General features: G+C 35.0%; 1 protein-coding gene across 2 annotated transcripts; it reads right to left on the bottom strand.

Annotated features, from left to right (window-relative positions):
* Nucleotides 1-291: 291 nt before the first annotated feature.
* Nucleotides 292-27554, bottom strand: LOC111151951 (NMD3 ribosome export adaptor). 2 transcript variants are annotated; one of them, XM_022510196.1, is made up of 16 exons: nucleotides 27456-27554; nucleotides 26863-26919; nucleotides 25785-25919; nucleotides 23275-23371; nucleotides 19907-19987; nucleotides 19133-19261; nucleotides 18764-18854; nucleotides 13056-13134; nucleotides 12274-12370; nucleotides 9956-10073; nucleotides 8470-8615; nucleotides 5851-5963; nucleotides 4985-5057; nucleotides 3206-3312; nucleotides 2140-2210; nucleotides 292-1701 (listed from the first exon to the last, which is right to left on the bottom strand). In XM_022510196.1, exons 2-16 carry the CDS (start codon nucleotides 26904-26906, stop codon nucleotides 1568-1570), a joined length of 1515 nt encoding a protein of 504 aa, XP_022365904.1. In that variant the 5' UTR covers nucleotides 26907-26919; nucleotides 27456-27554; the 3' UTR covers nucleotides 292-1567. The 2 variants fall into 2 exon arrangements, with proteins under 2 accessions (XP_022365904.1, XP_022365912.1); XM_022510204.1 differs by lacking the exon at nucleotides 27456-27554 and having other exon boundaries at nucleotides 26863-27137.
* Nucleotides 27555-27817: the final 263 nt, after the last annotated feature.

Consider the following 27817-nt stretch of genomic DNA (forward strand, 5'->3'; position numbering starts at 1 on the left):
ATGATCCCAGGGTCCTGGGATCGAGCCTCGCATTGGGCTCTCTGCTTGGCAGGGAGCCTGCCTCCCCCCCTCTCTCTGTCTGCCTCTCTGCCTACTTGTGATTTCTGTCAAATAAATAAATAAAATCTTCAAAAAAAAAAAAAAAAAGAGTAAGACTAGATAAATTTAGTGGGAAATTATATTACTCAGTGAGAAAATCATATGACAAGTACTTAAATAATTCCACCTAGGAATACTGCATAAGATACTATCTTTTAATATGACAATACAATCACTTCAAAGACACACAAAAAAGGGGAGAATGTTTTTATTTTCATGCTTTTTAAAATCTTGACATAGAAGAGGTAAACAAAAACCACAAGTGAAAATTTTAACTAAATAGGCAAACAGAACAGGAGCCACTATATAAAGTTCAGGACTTTATCCATAACTTCAGAATTGGGAAGTCTAATCTTAAAAAAAGGAAAATGCTCCATTCAGCACTTGAACTCAATTTCCTTATGTAGTGGTATACCTAGAGTTTATGAATTAGCTTTTAGTTCTGGCACACTTATTAAGTCTGATCTTGCTTATAGAAATAGGATCTTAAAACTTCATTCTCAAACACTTTAAAACTCAAGTAAATGCTTTTCATTCAAGGATGTGGAAGGCATTCCTTTTTCAAGCCTGATTCATGGTTTTATGAAGCAAAAAGATCATTTTTATCATTTCATCATCTATATTCTGGGTCCTAATATTCTTTTTGATGGTGATATATTCAATGACAGAAACTTATATAAAGAAAATTCCTTCTCAATTTGTAAACCAAAATTTCAAAAGCAAAAATGCTTTAAGTGATAGGAAGACATTCTTATGACACAAGCAAGCTACTGCTCTAAGCCACTGGCATGAGCAAAAATCACAAAAGAACAAATTGTTTTTTAACCTTTAAATAGTCTATGTTTATTACAAATTCACAAATACTTTAAATATATTTTCTTCTGCAATAAAAATTAAAATAACCCCAAATTAAAAGCTTTTGAAGATGTTAATATTATGAATAAAATAGATTAACTTCCCCCCAATGTCCGGTAATAAACTGAACCCCGACTTACCTACCCCAACATAAAAATGACCTAAAGTGGATCAAAGTGCATAACAAGTTCATATTAATGATTCTTCATATGCTCTTTTACTAAAGCAATCAAAGCAAAATGAATGTAAAAACTTGTTTTATACTTGAAGATTAAGGTAACCTCCAAGACATCACAACTTTTGAGATTTCAAATCCAGCGCTACAGTATGCAAAAATACTAGGGTCTCCTAAAAAAGGCAAACTTAAAAAATTCCACACATAAAATGGCTTGAATATCATTAATAATACATTCTCCATAATCTTTTATCCAAAAACTTCGAAGCTATCTCTTTCAGTGTTTTGAACGAGCAATCAAAATAGTCCTGTTGTATTCAAGTTTTAAAACTAAATTTCTCCTTTAATATGGAAGCATAGACTGAATAGACAGACAATAAGAGTTATTTCGTCCAAAATCCTGAGCGTAGAGATATGAAAATCATCTACAGCACAATCTCATTGTGTCATCATCGATTCACCTTCTTCACCAGTAGCATCTTGGGAAATGTGGAGGTCTTCAAGCATCTCAGCCAGACTAATTCGAGGGGCTCCTTCATCATCTGTGTCACTTTCCACAGGAATGGTTGAATCTAAAAAAAAAAAAAAAAAAAACCCCAAGGATTTCAAATCAATACAAATATGGAAATATGCAAAATGTCTGCCCCCATCATCATTACTATTATTTAACCACATTATATCTGAAGTTCTTGTATCATATCTAGAGCAGGTATTTATAGTCACTAAATGAACTACATAAATATATGAATAAATATCCATTAGTATGGGAATCAGGAAGCTGAGGGATCACGGTAGGATACAAATGATATCAAATGTGGTAAAACGATATTTTAGTAATTCTTACTGTTCTGCAAGTATTTTTATTTTTTATAAATGTTTAGCAAGTTGTAAAAACAAAAGAAGTCATTTATGGAATGAAAGTTTAAGATACCAAAATACTTACACTGGGGTAATATATCTACACAAAAACAAAAGATACAATTTAAATCAAACATCCCTAAAACACTAACCTCTATAAATGTTTACATTTTTTCTAATTGCCTCATCTTCTTCAAGATCTTCAAGGAAATCTTGGTATTGCCTACAGAAGGATAAAGAAATATTTAAATATTTCATATGCTATGGTGAGTGCTGTGAAGTGTGTAAGCCTGATGATTCACAGACCTATACCCGAGACCAAAAAACAAAAGGAAATATTCAAATATTTCATCTTTACCAATGAGTATGATGTTTTCTTCATTTTCGGCACTATAAGATAAATGTGTTCCAAGTATTAAAATCTTTAAAAATAATATCTGAAAGTCAAATATGGATGTTAATTAAATACTCTGATAAGTTAAAAAAATATTTTCTTTCAAAGTTATATGATTAAAAAAATACACACTTTGATATAAGGTGATATTGAATACGAAAGTAAGAAAACGTCCTCTTACTTTACCATCCCACCGCAAAGTCTTATGACCAAATTAAAAAAATACATATACTTTTAAGACTACAGATGAAATAAAATATGTACTTACAATATCCAATTAATTTAACATTATATATTTATAAATATTTATTTTAAATTACTTTATGAGATTGTACTTTGGAAATACTACTATTTCCCACTCCCATTTCATGATACAATTTTATTTAAACTCTTCATTTTTTTAGATATCAGTGTCTTCACCAGCATTAAGGCCACTTTTGAATCGCCCAATATACTTTTCTAGAAGACAACATCTTCATTTCTCCTTAAGTTGTTTGAAAAACAGCATATTTCATATTAATGGACTATTTTCTTTTTATCCCAAGTCACAGTTACTCACTTGCTATTTGTGATACCCACAGGTACTTATTTTAGCTTTTCAAATGCACTGTTCACATTAACACTGCAATTCTCAGGCCAAAACCCAGGAAATAATAATTAAATGTTAAATATCATTATATCCTCTTACACTGTTTCAAGTAACACAGTAAGAATACAAAACTAATATTGAATGCAACAATCATGAGATGATTACATATAAAAACTCTACAGACTTATAAGGATTTCCTTTGAGACAATACAGAAGATTTGAAGAAAAGTAGGACCTTTCATCATCTGTATCCATGTTTTCTCTATCTCTTGCAAGTTCTTTCAGTTTCCAGTTTCTGCGACGCTGACGTTTGGTACGGTCATAATTCTTCTTGATTAATACCTAAAAGTAACAGAAATATTTGCAAAGTTACAAAAAATGGGAACAAAGTAAAGGGGCCTCAAAATCCAATAAAGTTAAAAACTGAAAGATTGTGAGAAAGCCAGAAAAGTCAACAGACTGATGACAGCAGGGATCAAGGAGCAGTATCAAGAGAAGTTTCAATATTTTTTCCATGTACTTAGTATTTTATGAAAATGCAATTTGCCATTAGTTTCATAACTGTTAAAATTTAATAACTGAAAATTTCCAGTGATTGACAATTGCTGTTTTTTTACACCAAAAACTTCACATTTCTAGTGCCCTTTTTTTAAAAGATTTTATTTATTTATTTGAGAGAGCAAGAGAGAGAATGTGAGCGTGCAAGCTCAAGTGGGGGGAGGGGCAGAAGGCGAGGGAGCAGCAGACTCCCCACTGACTGCAGAGCCCGAATGAGGCAGAGTCTATGATAGTTAACTCCACTTGCTGCACCTGTATTAACTCCTCTTTGGATATAAGAACCCGTATAAATAGGGGCACCTGGCTGGCTCAGTCGGTAGAACATGCGACTCTTCATCTCGGGGTTGTGAGTTCAAGCCCCACATTGGGTGCAGAGATTACTTAATAAAAATCTTTAAAGAAAGAAGAGGAGGAAGAAGAAGAACAACAACAACAACAACAACCTGGGGCTCCTGAGGCTCCTAGGACTCAATCCCAGGACTGGAAGATCATGGCCTGAGCCAAAGGCAGCCACTTAACAGACTAAGCCACCAATGCACCCCTCTGGTGTCCTTCTTTATACCAAAGTTCAGTTCTCAGCTACCATTCACATAATCATCCTGAAATATTACCACAGGCAGACATTCCCCGCTTTTATTACTACTAATAAGCAGTTATAGAACTACATATGTCTTTTACAAAAATATGTCCTAGGACAGTTTAAAAAATTATGTAATAAATAATTTTATACAATACAAAATCTTGTATGACCATCTTGATCTCCTCTTATGACTGTTAGGACTTTATCTAAACTATGCTTCTATTTCCTAACTTACTAATTAATTAATAAAAGCATAACTGGGTGGTGAGAAGGGGAGTCCTTCTTATACCATGACTTCATTTTTGCCCACATCTAAAGAAATCAGTGAAGATTAAGCAAGCAAGAATTACGGACTTTCACGAGGTTCACCCTTGCTTATGATTCTAATAAACTCATGTCAGAATTTAACAGGCTTTTTTCAGAAGAAACATTCTTTCTCCAAAACTCAACACTGTAAAGATTATTTTCAACTGCAATTATAGTCAAACCTGAAAAATCTGAATAATGGTTTTAATTCTAAATGCTTTAACTGAACAATATATGAAATAAGCTGAGCCTAGAAGAATGAACCTAAATTAAGTCCTAATGGTCATCATTTTTAGCTGCATATTTATTTTTGCTCTACAGATGGTATCAAGCATTTTGACAGGGAATGGAAATTCAATTATAAGAGCGACAAAAAACTCAATAAATCTTGGATCTTCCCCACAAAGACACATGATGCTATATGAAGGCTTCTGCCTTTAAACCTTAACTGCAATTTCAAAAGAATCTCTAAATTGATTTGTTATTTTCATAAATGTGAACTCACACATCTTACCCATAAGAGTTATTGTATCAATCCTCTTTAACAGAGGAAAAAATCTAAAGCCTTACCACATCTGGGACTCTATCCGAGTTCATTTTGTTGACATGCTCATCATTTAAGTTACAGTTGGCCAAATCAAACCTGAAATAAAAATAATTAAACACTTAATGACAAAAACATTTATTCTTCCCACATTACTTTTTATTTAATGTATGTTCTCCTGAAAGCACATCTAATATCCTTTCCCACATTAAAAGTTTTGCAGTTTACTATACAATGAACATGCCTCCACATGTCCTGGTAAAGATAACAACATACTTTTACCTCCAAGTTTCACATATTATCCATCACTGTCCATCTTATCATATATTTGTAGAGGAATCAAGACAGGCATTTCAGTATAACATTAGAATTCAGTTAGATGGTTCCATTTAATTAAAAAAAAAAAAACAAAACAAAAAACCTTCCTCTCTAGTTAAAAAAAAAAAAATCCCCAAGAGCAAAAGTAATGCTTAAAGCATGCTGATAAGCTCTGTATTAAAACAGACTGTCCTGTGCCTATAAAGGAGCTTTACACTATGGCTTCTATATTTAAAAAGTGAAATATTTGAGCAACAGCATATGCATAATAAAAAAAAACTATCCACTCCCCAAAAAAGCTATAAATATGATCTAACCATACAACTTCAGGGTTCAATTACTCAAAATCTTGGATTAAATAATTCTTTACAATGATGGCCAAATAGAGTGACTATGGGTTTTTGTCCAATCTAGTTTAATTTAGCTATCAATAAAATGAACTGTAAAGTTCTTAAGAACTCTTAAACTCTTACTGGAATACACATTTTTAGTAGTATTTAAGATCGCTTGCTGGCTCCCAAAGAAAATTTGCAATGCTAACTGCCAGTTTAAAATACTGTAAAATAATACAAACCCCAATACCAGGTCTCCAGGATTTAGAAGATGTCCCAAATGAGTGCGACAAAAATACTGTTTATCTGTATTCATTTCAGAAGTTTTCTGTACCCAGACTTCCCCGAGGGTATGCTTGACAGGAAAGAAAACGCACTCTTCAATAACCCAAGCATAACTCAAAATGCATCTCACAGAAACTATATACAATGTTGATTTTGGTTTTCGAATTTTCATTTTAAAGACGGCAATTGTTTTATTTTTTCAGATCTCTGAAATACTGTCAAAATTAACTAATTACTGTATTTAGTACAAAAAAGGACTCAATAAGAAATACATAAAATAAATATCTTTATTAAGATTTAAGACTTTAGAAAACATTAATAATATCATCTAAATACCGACATATATAGAATTTTCAAAACTAATGTTTTCACAGGGTAACAGGCAATACAGATTGAGCAAAAAGAATAAGTGAAAAATCTTAACTCCAGAAAACATCGTAACAACCCCTTGTTTTACACATAACATTCAAAAAAACCAAGGTTCAGACAAAGCAATCTAGCAACCCAGTGGCACTACTACCACTACTAGAGAAACTGGATGTCTGCTATTTGAAGTATATTCCTTTTTGTGCTTAATATCTGTTGCAGAAACATCCCAAGTTTGAGTATTTTTTTTTTAAAGTAGGCTCCACGCATAGCATGGAGGGCTTGAACACAGGGCTTGAACCCATGACCCTGAGATCAAAACCTGAGATGAGATCAAGAGTTAGACACTTAACCAACTGAGCCACCCAGGTGCTCCCCAAGTTTGAAATTTTAAATTAGAAAACCATTAAAGTACCTTTCCAACACAGGATTTTACAAGCAACTGTAACTTCAGGCTGAATTAAATATAGCACTTGCCAATACTTTTTACTAACAAAAAGAGATGCAAGTAAAATGGGATCAAGAGCAAAATACTAAGAGTTATAGACTAGGCTATTAGAGAATCTCAAAGAGATGAAAGAAGAGATAAAGGGAGAAATTGAAATATACGATAGTTCCCAGGTTTAGAAAAGAACTGGGGAAAAGAAAGTGAATTACCAGTTTCTTCAAAACTAAACCTATCTCACCAAATGATATTACAAACATGCTCCTTGATACATACTTATCCAAAAGAGATGAGAGCTTATCTCTCTACAAAACCTGAAAACACAAGGTGGTTTATAGCAAGTTTATTCATTATCAAATACGATTATCAGGTATGCATGTAGATTCATCAATTTTAACAAATGTACCACTCTGATGGGCGGGTATTGATAGAGGGGTTGGCTGTGGCATGTGTGGAGGCAGATGGTATATAGGAAATCTCTTACCTCCTCTTAATTTTGCTATTAACTGAAAACTGCTCTAAAAAAGTACAAGTTGTTAAAAATAAAATTTTTTTTTAAAGGCACAGGAGCTCCCACTGGCTAAATTTGAGACAATCTGAATGTCCCAAAGGAAAAAAGGAAGACAAGCAAACTAATAACAAAGGGGAAAAAAATCGTAACATTACAATGAAGGGATCTGACTATCAGTGGAACAGCCAAACATTACTATCACTTGGCATATAAAAAGCAGAGTGACACTTCTGAAATGTTCTGGCCAAATATAACCTAAGTGTAATTAAGTCTTTTAGATCCACTTTTCATTTAAAAGAAATACAAGAAATTAAGAAAGATTTAAAAAAGCATCATGAGAAACAATAAGAAATCCATAAGATTAATGGATTAATGCCCTAACTGCCTTAGAAAGTTGGTATCATAAAGGAAAAAAAAAAAAAGGAGTGAAGGGGGCCATTATTACATAAAAGATTTAAGAGGTATAACATTCACATTCAATATGGGCAACTGTGTGGCTTAGTCCTTAAGTGTCTGCCTTTGGCCAAGGTCATGATCCTAGGGTCCTGGGATCCAGCCCCACATCACATTGGGGCTCCCTCTTCAGCAGGAAGCCTGCTCATCCCTCTCCAACTCCCCCTGCTTGTGTTCCCTCTCTCTCTCGGTGTCTCTCTCGTCAAATAAATAAAATCTTTTAAAAAATGTGTGTGTGTGTGTGTGTGTGTGTGTGTGTATGGTCCCCAAGCAGATACTAGTTTGAATATATATATGGTCCCCAACCAGGTACTAGTTTGAATAAACCATAAAAGGCATTTGGGGACAAATGAGGAAATCTGAACGATAATACTTGGATTCTGTAGAAAAATGTTCCTATGTTTTAGAAATGCATACTGAAGTATTCAGTAATTAGTGCTAATATAACATATACTTAAATTCAAAATGTCTGAAAATTTTTAAAGTCAAAAAAGGTTTGCTTGTCATTTGGTCCTCCTATACAAAAGTAAAGCTAAGAAATGCTTTTTTACAATAAACATTTTTTAAAAACATTTCTAACATTAAAAAGAAAAATGAATTTACCAGATAGTATTAAGTCTAATAAATGACCACGTGTTAAGTAACATACAAACATGGAATGCATTTGTAACCTAATGGAGTACTAGCTTTATGTGGAACCACATTTTGGAATTATTCACAAACTAAAAAACCTAAAAATACAAAAGAGGGACCAAAACAGTTAATTCGGGGGGGAACAAAGATGGGCGGGATGGAACTTACCTTTTTTGATATCATTCCAGCACCTGCACTGCGTTTTAGATCTCGGACTATGCTGCATTCCATCACAATAAACTCCTCTAGCTGTTTGGGATGGCATAAACTATTGAAAGGATGACTCCAGAAAGTGCTTCCATCAATATCTGCAACTAAGTAGAAACAGAGAACATGAAAAAATGAAGTATTTGAAAAGCCATCAAATGTATCAATTAGAAAAAAGTTGATATATATGAACTGAGAAGCGTGAGGGCAAGAGACCACAGTGGCAACTCTCTAGAATCATCATTTATTCCTGTAAATCAGCCCCAAATTTCTCATAGCACAAGAAAACTTTCAGGTGTCAATAATGTAAGTAGTTACTATCATCAGAACCCCACAGAGCTAAGGGTCTTCAAAGTAAGATCAGGGTGCTTGGGTGGCTCAGTCAGTTAAGTGACCAACTCTTGATCTCAGCTTAGGTCTTGATCTCAGGGTAGTGAGTTCAAGTCCTACGTTTGGATTTGAAAAAAAGCCTACTTAAAAAAAATAACAAAAAGTAAATGAGATCAGATCCACTCAGTTATATAGTTGTTTCATGTGCTGGCACTTAAGAAACATTATCAGTCATCTCAGCCACTTAACAGGAAATAAAGTTCTACCTGACAGATACTCATCCCAAAACTGCAAAAAGACCTCTAACTTATGAATTCTGATTGACAAGGATACTAAATGACTTCCTTAAAAAAAAAGTTTGATTTTTTACAACAGAAAAATTACAGGAAGTCCATTAAAAAGATCAAGAAGCAGGAGATTCATCAATATGAAATCTTCTTTAAAAAAGTTTTATAAAGGGAATGTTAAAAATCATGTGTAATAATGATAAAACTAGTTAAAACTCATATTTAAACTAAATGTTTTACTGCATTATAAGTGAAATGTTCCAAACTTTACTAAACTTGTCAATGAACTTAAATAATTATTCACAAAAATTAAATGAGGTAAATAAGTCAATTCCAGTAAAAATAAGTGGACTAAAACTAGTACATTTTTTATTTATTTATTTTTTTAAAGATTTTATTTATTTATTTGACAGAGAGAGATCACAAGTAGATGGAGAGGCAGGCAGAGAGAGAGAGAGAGAGAGGGAAGCAGGCTCCCCGCCGAGCAGAGAGCCCGACGCGGGACTCGATCCCAGGACCCCGAGATCACGACCTGAGCCCAAGGCAGCGGCCCAACCCACTGAGCCACCCAGGCGCCCACTAGTACATTTTTTAAAAGTTCACAGACTTATTTCTTCAAATAAAAAATACAGGTGTTACTCATCAAAAGCTTTAAAAATGCCAGTGTTTTGTAAGAATTAAACAGCAGTAAAAATCTTAACTAGTTTTTCATAACAATATTACCTAGTTTTTCATAACAATATTACCAAGAATATTTGATAAAATTAGCAATATAAATTATTACAGCTTGCTGGACAAAACTGTCAAGGCAAATATTTCCTAAAACTTACCTTGCAGGGTATTTGGATCTATGAGATGGATGGCACTGGTTACTCGAATACACACACAAATCTGGTTCATATTTCCCAGGCTTTGTGCCAGTTTTGGAGACAGACAAACAACATTATCCTAGGCATAAGAACTAACAATTAGAGTGAAGCAAGTCCTAAATAACTGTCTCCAATAAATACTCATCAATATAAACCTGACCCAAGTGTATGTGCCCAAACCAAAACATTACTGTAAATTCTATTAACGAAGGGCCTAAGGAAAACAATCAAATCTTAGAGAAACAGAAAATAAGCTATTCCTTCTAAAGATGGGAATATCTGTCTTAATAAAAATGCTTTGAAAGTATTTTTCCAGGTCTTATTCAAAGTATTAAGTTTATTTCAATTTTACTGAAGTGTGAATGCTTATTGCTCTATAGTAATACAGCATACATTCTAAACAAAGTATTATAAACATCAGAAGGAGAGTGATTTTCTAAATCTACCTGTGACTTCTTGTAATTTCCACAAAAAACAAATTTCAGAGAAGCCACATGTTTCTCTTTTATGGCTACATGCATCAATACGTAATCAAAAATTTAATGGCCAAAAAGCACATGTGTCCACATGTACATTAGGAGATATTAGCAGTAATGCAGCTACCTGGTTTTCTTTTTGTTTTTTGTTTTTATTTATTTGACAGAGAGAGATCACAAGCAGAGAGAGAGAGAGAGAGAGAGAGAGAGAGGAGGAAGCAGGCTCCCTGCCTAGCAGAGAGCCCGATGTGGGACTCGATCCCGGGACCCTGAGATCATGACCTGAGCTGAAGGCAGAGGCTTTTAACCCACTGAGCGACCCAGGCAGCCCTGCAGCTACCTGTTTTTAAACTGTATTAAAATACGAAAAAAAATCCGAGTTGTATTTTAAGCTGTGTGTATTCACAATCACAGGCTCCTCCACTGCAGGGGCATCTTGTGCATCTCTTAAGAATACCTAGTCCAGCACTGTGTTTTTCATTTAGTAAGTCTCAATGGATTAATGAAAATACTCTTACATTGTGCATTTATTCTGTTACTTGCCTGAATCACTGAAAGCACTTAACCTATAGCCTAAAGTTGTCATTACACCTAGATTCACATTTCCCAGGCTTTGTACCAGGAAAATGTTTACTGTTTTAAACCAGGGGTCAGCAAAATATGACCCTCAAGTTAAATTTGGCCCAACACCATTTCTGTAAATAAAGTTTCTTCACTATTCATTTACCTATTATTTATGGCTATAAAACAACAGCAGAGCTGCCCACTAGTTATAAAATAGACTATATGGCCTGAAAGCAAAAACATTGACTATCTTGCCCTTTCCAGAAAAATTTTGCTGACATTTTTTTTTTTTTTTTAAGTAGGCTCCATGCCCAATGTGGGGTTTGAACTCATGACCCTGAGATCAAGAGTCACATGTTCTCCTAATTGAGCCAGCCAGGTGTTCCTGCTGACCGCTCTAAGCTATCATTTCATCCTGTTACTATACACTGCACCATGAATTTGTATAGTTATTTTTAAAGCTTTAGAGTCACAGACCTAGGCACACATTTTGGCTTCATTTTGTAGTTATGTAACTTTGGGCAAGTCATCTAAACGCCCCACGCTTCAATTTCACCATGTTCAAAATGATGAAATGCTTTACCCCAGGTATAACAAGATGAAAAAGTGAAATATATTCGAGTACTTAGATACAAATTTATATGGAATGCTCACAATAAATTATGGTACCTATCATTATTAGTAGATATTGACATGTAAGTTCCTGTATGGTAGAGACCTCTAAATAATAATCCTTAATACACTGCCTTCTATACAGTAGATCCTCAGTAACTATTGCATTTTAATTCATTTATATTTTTGAAGCAGGATTTTACCTTAATACAATGAAATGAAATGATAATCTACAATTTGTTAGATCACTTTAAATCACAAAAATGATTCTACAATTTCATTTCCACACTACTGAAATTTATTTTAATGTCATTTCCTGTATTCAAACTTTTCATATGTCCACCAGAATCACAAATTTTAAAGAATATGAACATTAAAAAACTGCAACCAGGCCTTGAGTTAGTCTACCACAGTAAAAGGCATGCCAATTTATAATTTTAAGCATGATTATTTTTTAACATCTTTTTAATATGGCTGAGTATGTCAGAAAGGAATCCTTTAAGAGGGAAGTTATTCTAAATTTTTAACCAATCCCAGAAGGAAATCAGGAGCTAATAATTACATATAAGCCAATTAATTACTTGAACTCTTTTATAGACATGGATTAATTAAATGAAAAAAAAGTACCTTGCATATTGGAACAATTTCCACAGAAAAAGTGCTTTTGTAATTGTATGTGTTACTATGGATATCCTGAGAGATCAATCTCTGTGAGGTTTTGTTTCTGCCAAGAAAAAAAGTTTATAGTAATAAAAAGACAAAGGTTCCTTATTATAGTCTAGGGAGTATCAACTTTTATCACATCAAATGATCACTCCCCAAAGTCGGAAACAGCTTTCTGATGCCTGCTTTGGAAAAGCCTAATTTCAACCACTTACATTTCAAAACCTTCACCAATCCAACTGCACCCTACCTCTTTTCAATTTTATTTACTCAACATCTCTAAAACATGCACTTGGCTCAGACCAATGTAGTCTATAGATAGCATCCATTAAAAGCCACAATAATGTCCACCAAAAAAAAGTCTTTGTTCACACTAAACTCACCTTTCACTATAAAGTCTACCTTCAAAAATTTCCCATTTTAAGAGATCTCCTCTCTTCCATGAAGTCTCTCCCCAAAGCCCTCTACCCCCATCTTTTATCTTATTCAAATACATTCAATCAAAGCTTTAGCACTATAGTATTTATCACAGGGTGATGTCTGGCTCACCAAAGAGATTCTTACATACTCTTTGGTTATAATTCCCTAAAAGTGGCTAACCTAACAGAAGCTTACTAATTACGTAATTATTCCCACTATAATTCAAAATTTTTTTAACATAAGAGATGCCTAAGCCTGAAGAACAGATATGATCCACATTCATTCCCAGCTCCTTGGACTTAATCACATTTAGGTTCAGAACATACCTACAGGGAACTGTACACTGAAGAAATTCTACCATTTTCTGAGCATGCTGTTTTGAGGAATAGTAGAAATCCAGACCATCTTTAAAAAGAAAAAGAAAAGCCACATGAAAATAATTCTTCAAAATAAGGTTTTCCTCTAATAATATGACTATGTCACAAATTAAAAGTGTAGTAAACAATCAAATTATTAGAAAACACAAAAAAAAAGTATCAATTAAGACTTAACAAAAACAGACAAATCAGACATAATAACAAAAGAAAACAAGATTCACAATTTTAATTTCAGACAAAATAAAACTCAAGGTCAAAGGAGGAAAGAAACGGGGCGCCTGGGTGGTTCAGTCACATCCGACTCTTCATCTCAGCTCAAGTCTTGATTTTGGGGCTGTGGGTTCAAGCCCCACACTGGGCTTCACACTGGGCATGGAGCCTACTTAAAGGGGGAGGGGAGGAAAAACTACACAGAAGTGTATTTTATATAACAATCTCCCAAGATAAAAGGAATGCATCTAATAACATAACACTGAGATGTAGAAAACAAAACTATTAAAAAAAGAAAAATTAATAAATGTTAGCACATGCACAATCACCGTGGGAGGCTACTATGAGACTATCAAAAACAAAATGACCAAGAGGGTATTACACTAAGCAAAATAAGTTAATCAAAGAAAGACAATTATCATATGATTTCACTCATATATGGAATTTAAGAAACAAAACAGAGGCTAATGGGGAAGGGAGGGAAAAATAACATACGTTGAAATCAGAAAGGAGAAATCATAAGAGACTTTTACCTACAGGAAACAAACTGAGGGCTGCTAGAGGGGTGGGGGGTAGGGGATGGGGTACCTGGGTGATGGGCATTAAGGAGAGCACTTGATGTAATGAGCACTGGGTGTTATATGCAACTGATGAATCACTGAACTCTACCACTGAAACTAATGATACATGATATAATGTTAATTCATTGAATTTAAATAAAAGAAAAAAGAAAACAAAAACAAAATGACCAAACTGACTAAAAATAGGAAGGATACACAGAATTTGAATAACTTGTTGATTTAACTGAGATTATAGAACATGGTCCCAAGAATATATATTATTTTTAAAAATCCACAGAACATTTATAAAACAATTATATAAAAAGTTTTTCTTTAATTTCAATAAATTCTAAACAGTATGAATTACTAGACAGTATTATCTGATCATAATGCAGTAACATTAAAAATCAGCAACAAATGGATAATTAAAAACATACCTACCTACCTGCTGGGAAATGCTTATAGAAATACTCTTCCAAACAATTCAGCTAACTAGGAAACTAAATAACTCAGAAGCGCCAAAACAATTCCCAAGATGAACAAAGTTGTTAGGAAATTATACTTCCCAATTTCAAAACTGGTAACTTTAGTCAAGATAGCATGGTACTAGCATAGCATAGATATACAGATCTATGGAACAAATGAGAATCCAGAAGTAAACTGACATTTACAGTCAATAGATCTTTGACAGAGCATCCAAAGAATTCACTGAGGTAAGGATAGACTTTTCATTGGGAAAACAGGATATCCACATGGAAAAAGATGAATTTAGACACTCATCTCACATCATGCAAAAAAAAAAAAAAAAAAAAAAAACACAAAAAGGATTAGACCCAAATTTAAGAGCTATAATTATAAAACATGTGAAGAAACACAGGAGAAAATCTTTGTGACACTGATTAAACAGGAGTTCTTACACATGACAATGAAAGCATAATGGATGAAAGAAAAAAATTTACACACTGGACTTAAAAATTTTAAACTTTTCCAATTCAAATGACATCACACTTCCTGACCTCAAAATACAAAGCTACCATAATCAAAACAGCTTGGTAATGACAAAAACACAGTCCTAATAAACAATGGAACAGATAAGAGAACCCAGAAACCAATCCACACATCTAGGGTTGACTGATCTCCAAGTGCTAAAAATACACTCTTGGATAGTCTCTTCAACAAATGGTATTGGGAAAACTGGATATCCACATGCAAAAGAATGAAACTGGACCTTTGTTTTACACCATTCACAGTAATCAACTCAAAATGGGTTAAAGAGTCAAATATAAGACCTGAAACTATAAGAGCTCTAGAAGAAAACAGGGGGAAAAGCTTCACGGCACTGGTCTTGGAAACGAATTCATGAATATGACACCAAAAGCATAGGCAACAACAAAAGAAAACAACTAGGACTACATCAAACTCAAAAGTTTTTGCACAGCAAAAGAAACATCAACACAGTGAAAAGGAAGCCTACAAAAAGGGAAAAAATTATCTGTGAACCATATGTATCTGATAAGGAGTTAATCTCCAAAATATATTAGGAACTCCTAAAACTCAACAAGAAAAAAACTAATAACCTGATTAGTTAAAATTTTAAATTTTAAAAATGGGCAGAAGAACTATATAGACATTTCTCCAAATAAGACATATAAATGGCCAATAAGTATATGAAAAATGCTCAAGGTCAAAACTATCAGGCAAATGCAAATCAAAAACTACAATGAGGTATCACTTCATACTCATTAGGATGGCTATTATTTAAGCAACAACAATACAAAACAAGTACTGATGAGGATACAGGAAAACTGGCTCTTGTACACCAGTGGAAATGTGAAATAGTGTGGTCACTATGAAAAACAGCATGGAGGTTCTTCAAAGAAATTAAAAAACAGAACTACCATACGTTCCATTAATCCCACTTCTAAGTATTTATCCAGAAGAACTGAAATCAGAATCTCAGAGATATTAGCACTCTCATGTATACTGCAGCACTGCACACGGTAGCCAAGATGATGGACGTTTGAGTTGTTTCCACAAAAGAGGAATAGATAAAATGTGGTATATACCTACCATGGGATTTTATTCAGCTTTAAAAAGGGAGGAAATTCTGCATTATGCAACAACATGAGTGACCCTTGAGGATCTTATACTGAGTGAAATAAGCCAGTCACAGAAAGACCAATACTACATGACTCCACTTATACGAGGTACCTAAAATACTCAAATTCACAGACTCAAAGAGTGGAATGATGGCTGCCAGGGGCTGAGAGGAGGGGGAAACAGGGAATTACCAATTAATGAGCATAACATTTCAGTTAAGCAAAATGAAAAGGCTCTAGTGAGCTGCTGTACATTGCACTTAGAGTCAACAATAATACATTATATACTTAAAATTTTGTTAAGAAGGAAGATTTCATGTTAAGTGTTCACATCACAATAAAAAAAAAGACAACATTAAGACAAAGAAAACACAGGCTACAAGCTACAAGAAAATACCTGCAAATCATATACATGATGAGGAACTAGTATCCAGGAAATATTTTTTTTTTTAAACTCTTAAAATTTATTAAGACAAACAATCCAATTAAAAAATGGGCAAAAGATCTGAAAAGTTACGTCACCAAAAAAGATACAGGAATGGCTAATAACCTTATGAAAAGTTGATCAACATTAGTCATTAGGAAATGCAAATTAAAACCACAAAATGAGATACCACTTCATCACCCTCTAGAAGGACTATGAAGAAAAAGAGACAATAAATGTTGGTGAGGACACATAGAAACTGGAACCCTCAAACACTGCTGATGGGAACGTAAAATGATACACCCACTGTAGAAACAGTCTGCCAGTTTTTTTAAAATAAATATAAAAAAAGATGATAAACATAAATTTATCATATGATTCAGCAAGTCTACACCTAGATATATACCCAAAATAATAAAACAACTGAGACACTTGTTGAAATAAAAGAAATATGCAATGTATAGTGGAAAAGGTAGCTATAAATACCAGCTACAAAACCAACATGTACTCATGAAAATTTACAAACTTCAGTATATTTAAGTGTCTAAACTCTTGATTTTGGCTCAGGTCATGATCTCAGGGTTGTGAGACTGAGCCCCTTGTCGAGCTCCACATTGGACATGGGAGTCTCCTCAAGATTCTCCCTCTTCCTCTCCCTCTGCTCCCTCTCCCCCAAAGAGTACATATTATACTACATTGCGTTAAAGGACTACCTCTGGGATCACAAACTGATAAAAGTGATGTAGAGGTTTTTTATTCACATATGTGTGAACTTTTACTATTTTTACTATTACTATGATTTTAAAAAACAAGGTTACAAATAAACCACAAACAAAAAATTCATTAAATCAAACAAAGAACTAGTCAGGGCAGGGGCGTGGGGGAGGACAGATTAACTCCTCTTGATGAAAAAAGGGCTGATGAACTTGCAATATTTTTGGTTTTGAAAATGACTGCAAAAGTATGTCCCAAGATGTATCCAAGTCTTTTGCTACAAAAAAATTCTTTGAGTATATTTCTGCCATGATGATGAAAAAGAATAATAGTGGTTTGCTTTCTTAGCTAGAATATTTGGATCTACTTATCCCCGAAAGAGTTACTCAAAGGAGAGTTATGCAGAACAAAGATGTCTTTTTCCCTGGTGGCTAACCACAAGTTGCCAGGCACTATGTTAAATAGGCAGCAAAGTACCTTACCCACAGTAAGTATTCGCTGAATTGTGTTTCACCAATATAGGGGCACCTGGGTGGCTCAGTCAGTTGGGCATCTGCCTTTGGCTCAGGTCATGATCTTAGGGTCCTGGGATGGAGTGCCATAGGACTCCCTGTTCAGAGGGGAATCTGCTTCTCCTTCTCCCTCTGCTCCTCCCTGTCCCCCTCCCCCACCCAGCTCATACTCCTCTCTCTGTCTCTCTATCCCTCTAATAAGTAAGTAATTTTTTAAAAAAATAAATAAAGTAAATTGTGTCTCTCAGATGTAGACTATTAACCTTATGTCTAGTGGTAAAACATTTAGGTCAGATACAAAGCTTAAAAGATTTTCTCCAGGTGACAGCGCTACATACATCTCCCCTCATTTAAGGACCCAAGAGCACACTTCTCTACTTTCCCAAGACATACAAGATATGAGTAACAGATCAGTTAGTAACAATGGAACTCGAGCTTTAAGATGAGGAGTATGATATAAGAATTTGGTCATTCCTTCAAGAACAGCTATCTCTAAGTCAATAGAGACTAGGAAAACAAATGAATACAGATGTTCACCAGTAGCAAGCACCATTTAAAAATATTAACCTTTAAGAGTCTGCTTAAGAATATTTGTGTTTTCTACTATAAATCAGAGAAATATTCTAGACAGAACATACTCTAAGGAACCATTATGAAATCATGCAAAAAATTTTGAATTCCACCTTTAAGAAATCTAACTATATCACTTGCATATCAAAACCAAAAATATTACAAAAGAACTTACAGATCTCAAAACTAATTTTCTTCCAATCAGTAACTGATCTTTGCATACAACAAGTTTTCAATGAATTTTCCATCAGAGCACTTTACATTATATTAATGCAGTTACTGGTTTACTCATCTGGTAGCTACTTAGCGTAAATTTAAATTAAAACATCAAAAAATCAAGAATTCAGTTCTTCAGTTACACTAGACACATTTCAAGTACTCCACTGCCATATACGGTTAGTGACTACCATATTGGACAGTGCAGATAAAGAACCAAGATTTTTTTCTTCCTAAGAGAAGAAACTGTTCCTTTGTACAGTACTATTCTAGATATTATCAATAAAGATAAGACCTATGTTAGTTGAAATAACTCTGACATCAATTGAAATGCTTTTAAATTTTAACTCACCATGAATCTCTTTGATACGAAGTGTATTCTGATGCATTCCATATTTCAAAATCAACTGTTCCAGATAGTAGAAAGTTTTTTTGTGCAAAGTCTAAATACAAATGCATTGTTAGATTAATAGTGAAATGTTAAAAAAAAAAAGGCATCTATATATCTAGCACACTGATTTTTAAAACAAAAATGATCTTTAAAGATTATCTAAAACATGATAGTGACCTATTTTTAAAAGTGATTGTTCCAGAAACCTAGCCTATCCCTGGTGCCTAAAGAATTTGAAAAGAAGGGAAAGGAGGAGGTCTTACTAAGTACTCCTAACTGACAAAGATGAATACAAGATGCAGGATTCAATCATCATCTTTCTCTTAGTACCTTTTGCCGCACTTGAACCACAGCCTTCCAGAAATCCTTAGCTTCCACTCTGTGGCAATCTCCACACATCTGAGGCTGAACAACATAATCTACCACAAACACTTGCTGAAGGATAGCACCATTCATCACCTGATGGGAGTGGGGGAAAAAAAAAACAAATCAAACTCCTCCTTCTTTCCTTTCTGCTTAATAACAAGTATTTTTTCCTAAAAGAAAATAATGTTTAGTAACTTTAATATTTAAAGTTAATATTTAACTTAAGTCTTTTTTCACGAATGCTTTGAGGACATCCACAATAAATCAATTAAACATCATAAAAATAATCCTATTTTCAAAAAAAAAACCAAGTTTAATTTGTAGGATTAAATTAACATTTCACATTTATCTTTAAAGTGGTTTAAAAATAGTCTTTGAAGAATTTAAATATCTAAATAAAAAAACAAAATCTTTAAAAAAAAATTTAAATATCTATATACATGTGTATGTATTAAAAAAAAAAGAAAGTCTGAGAAACACTGTCTTAGCTCGTGCTTTTATCTCAATCTTTTTCCTAATAAAAATAACCTTAGCCACTAATCAAGAGCAAGTGCTGCTCTTACTAATGACCTGATCATCTGCCAGATGACCCCTGTCCCCCAAAACCCAGAAAGCTTAAAATTAAGAGTATAATCTTCTCCTTTTAAGCTATTCAAACAATAAAATAACTTGCCAATATATCCCCTCATTTTTACTACCTACACTTCAGAAATGCTGAGAAAACTGTATACAGCTCACCTCTTTCTGAATAGTCAGTTTAACTTTAAGTCTCTTAGAATGGGGCTCAGTCCAAACAAAACCTGCATCTACAAGCCGGACCTTCAAAAGGACACAAATAAAAAGAAACGTAAGTTCCTACCTAAGAAAAAAGATAAAAGAACAACTCATTAACAAACAGATTTCCTAAGATGTTTAAGGAATCTATGATTAGCATCACTACTCAACATCACCAGTTTAAAAAAAAAAAAAAATCATCAGAGGTATGGCAACAAAAAGTAGTAAAAGGACCATCTAAGGACTACATTAATGCAACCGGTATAATTCAAGCAAAAATTAAAGTATTTGCACAGAAATAAACCTTTTCCCTAAAATAATATGTGTTTTAAAATGGAAATTATACTTTTTAGAAGAAAGCAAAGATCTGATGACTCATCATCTACTAGAAATCTCATAAAGTTTCTACTTGGATTATTCTAGCTATATTAAGTACACGGTTTTAAAAAAAAAATGCATTAGGGGGCATCTCATGCTGAATCCACAGTGTAACTCACTGCTATATCAGGAACTCAACGTAGCTCTCAATATGGCTAAAATAGGTGTTTTGAGGAAGAGGGAAGAGGAACAAAATGGAGGTTGTTTCAATAATTTGGGCAGGAATTGTAGGTGATCTGAACTGAGAGGTACTGGAAATAAAAGAAGCAGAAAGACCCAAGAGTTATTTAGGAAATGAGATCTACAGGACTGAATGACATCTGGGTATGTGAAGGAGGAAAAGAACAGATTCTAGAATGAGGCTTAAGTATCCAGTTTGGGCATCTAGGTAATAACTACTTTTCTGAAATAAATCAAGGACAGATTTGATGGAGAGAAGATGCTGCATTTGGTTTCAGACACCTGAATTTAAGAGGATCTATCTATGATGTACCTATACAAAGTTGTTCAGTGGATATTAAGATACACATTCGGTTTAGAGTTCTATGGAGAAACCAGAAATGTAAATAACAGATTTCCTCTTAGATCCAGACTGTCCACTTCTCACCACCTTCACTACTGACCCAAATATCACCATTACTCATGATTTCTACAATCACTTCCTAAAGGTCCCTCACTCCTACCTCCCTCATATGTATTCTAAACACAGCAGTAAGGGATCCTGATAAATGATAAATCATTCATCTTACTACTCTACCCTATACCCTCTATACCCATTACACTCAGAGTAAAAACCTAACCTTCTGTGACTTTCCATGACTGCTGTTTTCATCCCCACCTAGTTTTCCCCTTCCCACTTCATGCTAACTACACAGCTATGCTCCTGCCTCTAGCCAAACACATTTTCTCTACCCATAATTCTCTTCTCCAGACTTCTGCACAGCTTCCTCCCATACTGCCTTTAATGTTTACTCAAATATCACCTTATTAGTGAGGCCTTACCCAGTCTGTTTCACTTATTTTGTTTGAGTATAGTTGACATAAAATACTAACCACTCCATTTTAAAATGCAACTCTTCCCCTATGCAGTTTTTATCCCCTTCCTGGTTTTTCCTTCCACAGAATTTAGACCCTTTTAACAAATGAATACACCTACCCCACACCCTCCCCTCCAACTAGAATAAAAGTTACCTAAGACAGACATTTTTGTCTCTGCCATTCACTGCTATATCCCCAACACCAAAAGCAGACTGACAGGGCTGACACTTAATCAATGTTGCCGAATGAACTAATGAATTATTAAGACTTATCAGACATTTGACAAAAGCATGAAAGCCAGAAGTACGAAAGTGAGACAAAATTACACAAAAAACTGACTCCAGAGACAAATTAGGGAACAGAAGGAAATTTTTTACAAACCTACTATCATAACCTTCAGAAAAATTCAATGGAATACAATGCTGTTGGAAGCGATGTAAATTGGTATAGCCACTGTGGAAAATAGTACGAAGGTTCCTCAAAAAGTTAGAAACAGAAATACTGTATGATCCAAAAATACCATTACTAGATATCTACGCACAGAAAACAAAAACACTAACTTGAAAAGATATATGCACCTGTATGTTCACTGCAGCATGATTTATCATAACCAAGATATGGAAGCAACCTAAACGTTAACTGATAGATGCATGGATAAAGAAGATATGGTATATATAGAAAATGAAATATTATATAGCCGTAAAAAGGATGAGAGCTTGCCATTTGCAACAACACAGGTGAACACAGAGGATATTAAGCTAAGTGAAGTAAGTCAGATTGAGAAATACCGTATGATACCACTCATACATGGAATCTAAAAATCAAATGAATAAACAATAGACAGATTAAGAACTATAAATACAGAGAACAAACTGATGACTGCCAGAGGGAAGGGGGCTATGAGGATAAGCAAAAGGGGTAAAGGGAGTAGGAAATACAGCTTCCAGTTATGAAATGAAAAAGTCACAGGGATAAAAGGTACAGCACAGGTTAATATAGTCAATGATATTGTAATAGCATTGCATGGTAAAAGATGGTAGCTATACTTGTACGTACAGCATAAACTATAAAGATGTGAAATCACTATGTTGTATGCCTGAAACTAATATTCTGTCAACTATATCCAAAGAATTTTAAAAAAAATTTAAAAAGAAAAAAAATGTTTTAAAAAGAACAGAATGCATCAAAAACATTAAGACTATGGTAAAAACTCTGGAACATAAAAATATCACTGCTGGAACCAAAACAAAATCAATACAGAGACCAGAGCATAAAGTAAACCACCAAGAACACAGAAAAAAAGACAAAAAGATTAAAAACAAACAATATAAGGGGGAAAAAACAAAGTTTTAAGCCAGTAGGGACAACATAGACTAACAGAAATTCCAGGGAGGGAAAAAAAAAAAAGAAATGGAGGGGAAAATCCCAAAGAACTATTACAGGAAATTTTATCAGAGCTTAAAAGAGAATCTGGACTTTCAAACCAAGAGTCCATTTCAGTTAAAAACATAGCTGATGTAAGTAGAAGTCATAAAGTTTAACACAGACAACTGAAACTATTATGCAGAGAGATAAACTGGGCTTAAATTTGTTTTTTTTTGGAGACATTAATGCACTGATTTTAAGTAATAGGCACAAATATTTTCTTTCTAGAGCAACACTGTAAATAAAAAGAAACTAAATACCATAGCCTTAATACTATAGCCTTCTAAATTATGTTTAGCAATGGTTTTATGTATTTTTTCAGAAAAAAATTTACTACACATAGAGGTTCTCAGTAAATAATGAAAAAAAATGATTCTACATTAAATCTTTCAAAGCAAAATTATTTTCATTTCCATAAAAATACATGTAACTTTAAAACATAGAAACAAAAACACATACCTATAAAAACAGATTTTAACAGACTGACCTACCTTACTCAGGGGGGCTTTGATTTTTTTCAAACACAATGCAAGAAGTTCCCTGGATTCTAATGCACACTGTATCCAAGTTCCAGGTGGCTGGAAATACCTGAGGGGGAAAGAAAATACTGAAACCCAGCATCTCTCAGGAAAAACAAAAAATTTCAATGTGACTCTGCAGATGTAACAGTGATTATTAATCAGACATAATAATTCCCAAGACTGGTTTGAAGCATTTCAAATATATTTAAAAGTTTCAGAAAACTTTCAATTAGATCAGTAGCTTCAGTTTAAAAAGTGAAATCCCAAGTATATTTGAAAAAGCTACTTTGATATTAAAGAGGTCATATTACTTCAAACACCAGTAAAGAATTCCAGGGAGGTCTGACAAAATGCCTAAGAGTTTCTTGAAGCTATACCTTGAAAAACAAGTAAGAAATTACCTGAAAATAGCTTTAAAATGGTTATAATAAACCAAATGGTTGAGAACCGACTTCTCACACACAGAAAAGATAAATTAGTACCTCAGACTATTCATCTATTTAAAGTCCTTTCTCAAATTTTACATTGCAAAACATGTTTTTAAATCTTACATAAAACCTAATTAAATTAAAATTTCAATCCCTGGGCATATGCCTTAAGATTTTTTAATCCAGCCTGCTCAAGATTTAGGACAGTACTGGGGTGCCTGAGTGGCTCAGTCAGTTAAGCGCTGTCTTCAGGTCAGGTCATGATCCCAGGACCATGCCCCACATGGGGCTCCCTGCTCAGCGGGAAGCTTGCTTCTCCCTCTCCTACCGCTGCTCCCCCTGCTTGTGCTTTCACTCTCCCTGTCAAATAAATAAAATCTTTATTTTTTTTTTTATTTATTTATTTGACAAGAGAAAGAGGGAGTGAGCACAAGGGGCCGGGCAGAGGGAGATGCAGACGCCCTACTGAGCAGGGAGCCAGACAAAGGGCGCAATCCCAAAATTCTGGAATTACGTCCTGAGCCAAAGGCAGCTGCTTAACCAACTGAGCCACCCAGGTGCCCTAAATAAAATCTTTGAAAAATAAATAAATAAATAAATAAATAAGACTTAGGACGGTGCACATAGTAAGTGCTCAATAAATACTAAATACCTAACACTTCTAAATATGTTATAGGGGTGCTTGTTTTCACTATGTTTGTTAAGTGAATGTTCTGATTTTCACTTTTATTTACTTAAGATTTTATTTTTAAGTAATCTCTACACCCAACGTGGGGATTGAACCTATAACCCCAAGATACAGTCACAAGCTCTACCTACTGAACCAGCTAGGCTCCTGATTTTCATTTGTAAAGGTTTATTCAAAAACCTTATACAGGTTCCTTTATTATAAGCATGCTTTTAGAGTTAGAAAGGGCTTCATCTATCTAATAAAGCCCTTTCATTCTGATGAGATTAAGTTTTAGAGAGGTTAACTGCAGAGTTTCAAAAAGCTAGTCTGTGAGAAATCCAAGACAAACTAGGTCTCCAGATTATTTGTCCAGTGCTTTTTTCAGTCTACCATGCTTTTAAGAATAGCAAATATCTGTAACTGATCAAGCCTTATACTTGCCAAACTTGCAAACTGTAATCTCCCTGAAACAGTACAGGAAAGTTTCATGTGTTTGTATATATGTATATTTTAAATATTTTTCTGGAAAGACAGTGTTCAAATTCCCAAAGGGTTTCATGAATCAACCCCCTCCCTCTCAAAAAGTTAAGAACCACTAGAGTCCTAACCCACTTAGGAAATTACAGGCAATTAACTTTATGTGGGCAGTATCATTAGGGAGTTTTGTTACCAACAGCTAACTACAATCACTTTGTTACAATGGCATTTTAATAGATTTTTTTAATAAAGATTTTTATTTATTTATTTGAGAGAGAGAGCATGCGCATGCACGTGTAAGAGCATGAGTTGGGGGTGGGGGGGTGCAGAGGGCTAGGGAGAAGCAGGTTTCCTCACGAGCAGGTAGCCCAATGCAGGAACTGAATCCCAGGACCTAGGAATCATGACCTGAGCAGAAGGCAGATGCTTAACAGACTGACCTACACAGGTGCTCTGGCATTTTAATAGATTTTTAAAACACCTTGCTAAATTACTTTAAACATTCAAACTTAAGAGGCTTTTTATCATACATAGCTTCTGGTGAAAAAAAAAAAATCCTCATGATAATAACAATATTATGTCCTTAGTAACTAAATCTGCTTTCACTTACCCTTACAAACACCGACTTATATTAACTGTATAAACCAAACCTATTAAACCCTTATAAGAAAAAGCAAAGTCAAACAGCTTTACAGTAACTTTACCAGATTAAAAGGGCAAACTAGAAAAGTACACTACAAAATTGCAAATCCTAAAATCTTTGGCGACACCAACATAAATAACAATTTTATCTCAATTACATATGCTTTATTCTACGTACCTTGAGTGTCATCTCAGCATATCCTAGTGGCTTTCCCATATATAAATCTCAACTTTAAGTAGAATAAAATAGTGCTGCACTATACCTTTGACATTGCTTGCAGAAAGATACAGAGACCTGTTTCGGAATGCCTTGGCTGATGTCAACTTTACTTCGTAAACAGGCCACGCAAATATTGGCAGGATTTGGACTAATCGGGACACCACACTCACAGCATAAGCTTCAATAAAGCATAAATTTTTCAAGTTAAGTTTCATAAATGCACTGGTTATCAAACAGACAACGAAAGCCTTCAAGTTAGGCTATAGCATCTCTGCTTTAAAAACATAAGGAAACAAAACAAAAACAATACAAAACCCTGGCAAAGTAATCTTCAAAGATGCTATACATAAAGTGTCACCTTGGAATACTAAGGCAAAAAAACAAGCATGGCTAGAACTCCAAAAATCCTTTAAGTATGGGGATGTCCAAAGGGTTGAGAGAGTCTAACGATTTCTAATAGTAATTATCAGACAGTTTCATAGTACAAAGACATTTTTTTTTAAGATGCCAGTAGAGGACTGCCAAAATGCAAACATTTAACCAGAGCAGAAAATTTTTCAAAGGATGGAAAACATATCATGTCTCGTGATTCAGTATAATGGACTGATGTCATAATTCTATGTGTACTGGGGACAGGAAATGTTTAGCAATCACTGATGTTGTCCCAAAGAAATGTTCTATAATTTATGGATGTTCAATAAGGTAGCTAGCCACCAGGCACATGTGGCTACTCAGAATTTGAAACGTGACTAGTATGAATACAGAACTTAACATTTAGTTTTATTTCATTTTAATGTCTTTAAATCTACAAAGCCGCGTATGGCTAATGGTTATCACATGGACAGAGCCAATCAAGAACATATATGGAACTCTTGAACACTCCTGAAGTATTTTTTAACACTCTTGAAGTATTTACTACAACTTTCCAACTAAAGATGAGTCTGACTGTCTCAGGAAATAAAGCTTTCCACTTTTCCCACTGAAGACAAAGGATTCCTTCCGGGGAAAAAAAAAACAAAAAAACAAAAAAAAAACAAGCTTTCCTCACAGGCAGTAAGTTTCAAAGAGTCATTTTAGTATCTTTAAACTTAAAGGGAACGTGGGAAAGGGATACGACTCACATGTGTCCAGGGGTGCGGTCGGTGGATTCTGCCATATACTCCATTTTTCTGTATGCTCTGATTTTAAGAGAATGAATTGTGGGTCTTAAGTCATTTGTCCATTCAGCTCCATACAAATCTTCCTTCTCCTCTGAGTAAGGAAGGCAGCCAAGCCTCGTAAAGCGGTTAACAACCAATTCCACGTGGCAACTCCAAAAAGTAACTTCAATATCAGAACCCAGGGAATTCTGGAGTTTCCCATACGTAAGACACTCGGGCCATTAAACTCAGCCGCTGACCGAAGGCATCACTTCGGCGCCAACTCCTACCGGCCCAAGCGGGGGTTTTGAAAGGGCCGGGGCCGCCATCCTCACCCTCACGCCGGCAGCGACCGGGCCTCGGACCCGTGCTGCAGAAATCGCCGTGGGCGTCACGGCGCCGCGCGCCACCCCGATCCCCGCACCCAGCCGGTGGGACCTCACGCGGGCTCCCGGACCGCGGCGCACACGCGGTACGCACGCGGCCGGAGGCCTGCCAGAGCAAGGGGAATCCGCCCCACTCTCTCCTCAGACACCCCCGCGCGACACCAGGCCGGAGCTCGGCCCAGAACATACCTAGCTAGTCTGGAACAGACCCAGATTTGCGGCAAAACTGCGACACAACAAGCCCCACAGCCCCCTCAGTGCTGACCACAGCCGGCTCCAATACTGCGAAGATCTCGCGAGAGAAGAGCTCGAAATCCCGCGGGCCGAGAGCTGGGAGTTAAAGGGGCGGCTAGGGCGGGGAGGAAGGGAAGGCATTGGCGAGCCGTTGGGGTGGAGGTGGGGCTTAGAGGCGGGGCAAATGGGAAGCTGTGGGGAGAGAAGGTGTTCCTGCTTCAGGCCTTGGTGCCTGAGACTTGCACAGGCTTCCCAACTGCTCTTGGGTTATCTTCCTTTCCAGTTTTCCCTGGTCAGAGTTCATTCCAAGCTAACCT

The sequence above is a fragment of the Enhydra lutris genome, unplaced genomic scaffold (genome assembly GCF_002288905.1).
Source record: "Enhydra lutris kenyoni isolate GAN:26980312 unplaced genomic scaffold, ASM228890v2 scaffoldscaffold2, whole genome shotgun sequence".
Taxonomy (NCBI): Eukaryota; Metazoa; Chordata; class Mammalia; order Carnivora; family Mustelidae; genus Enhydra; species Enhydra lutris.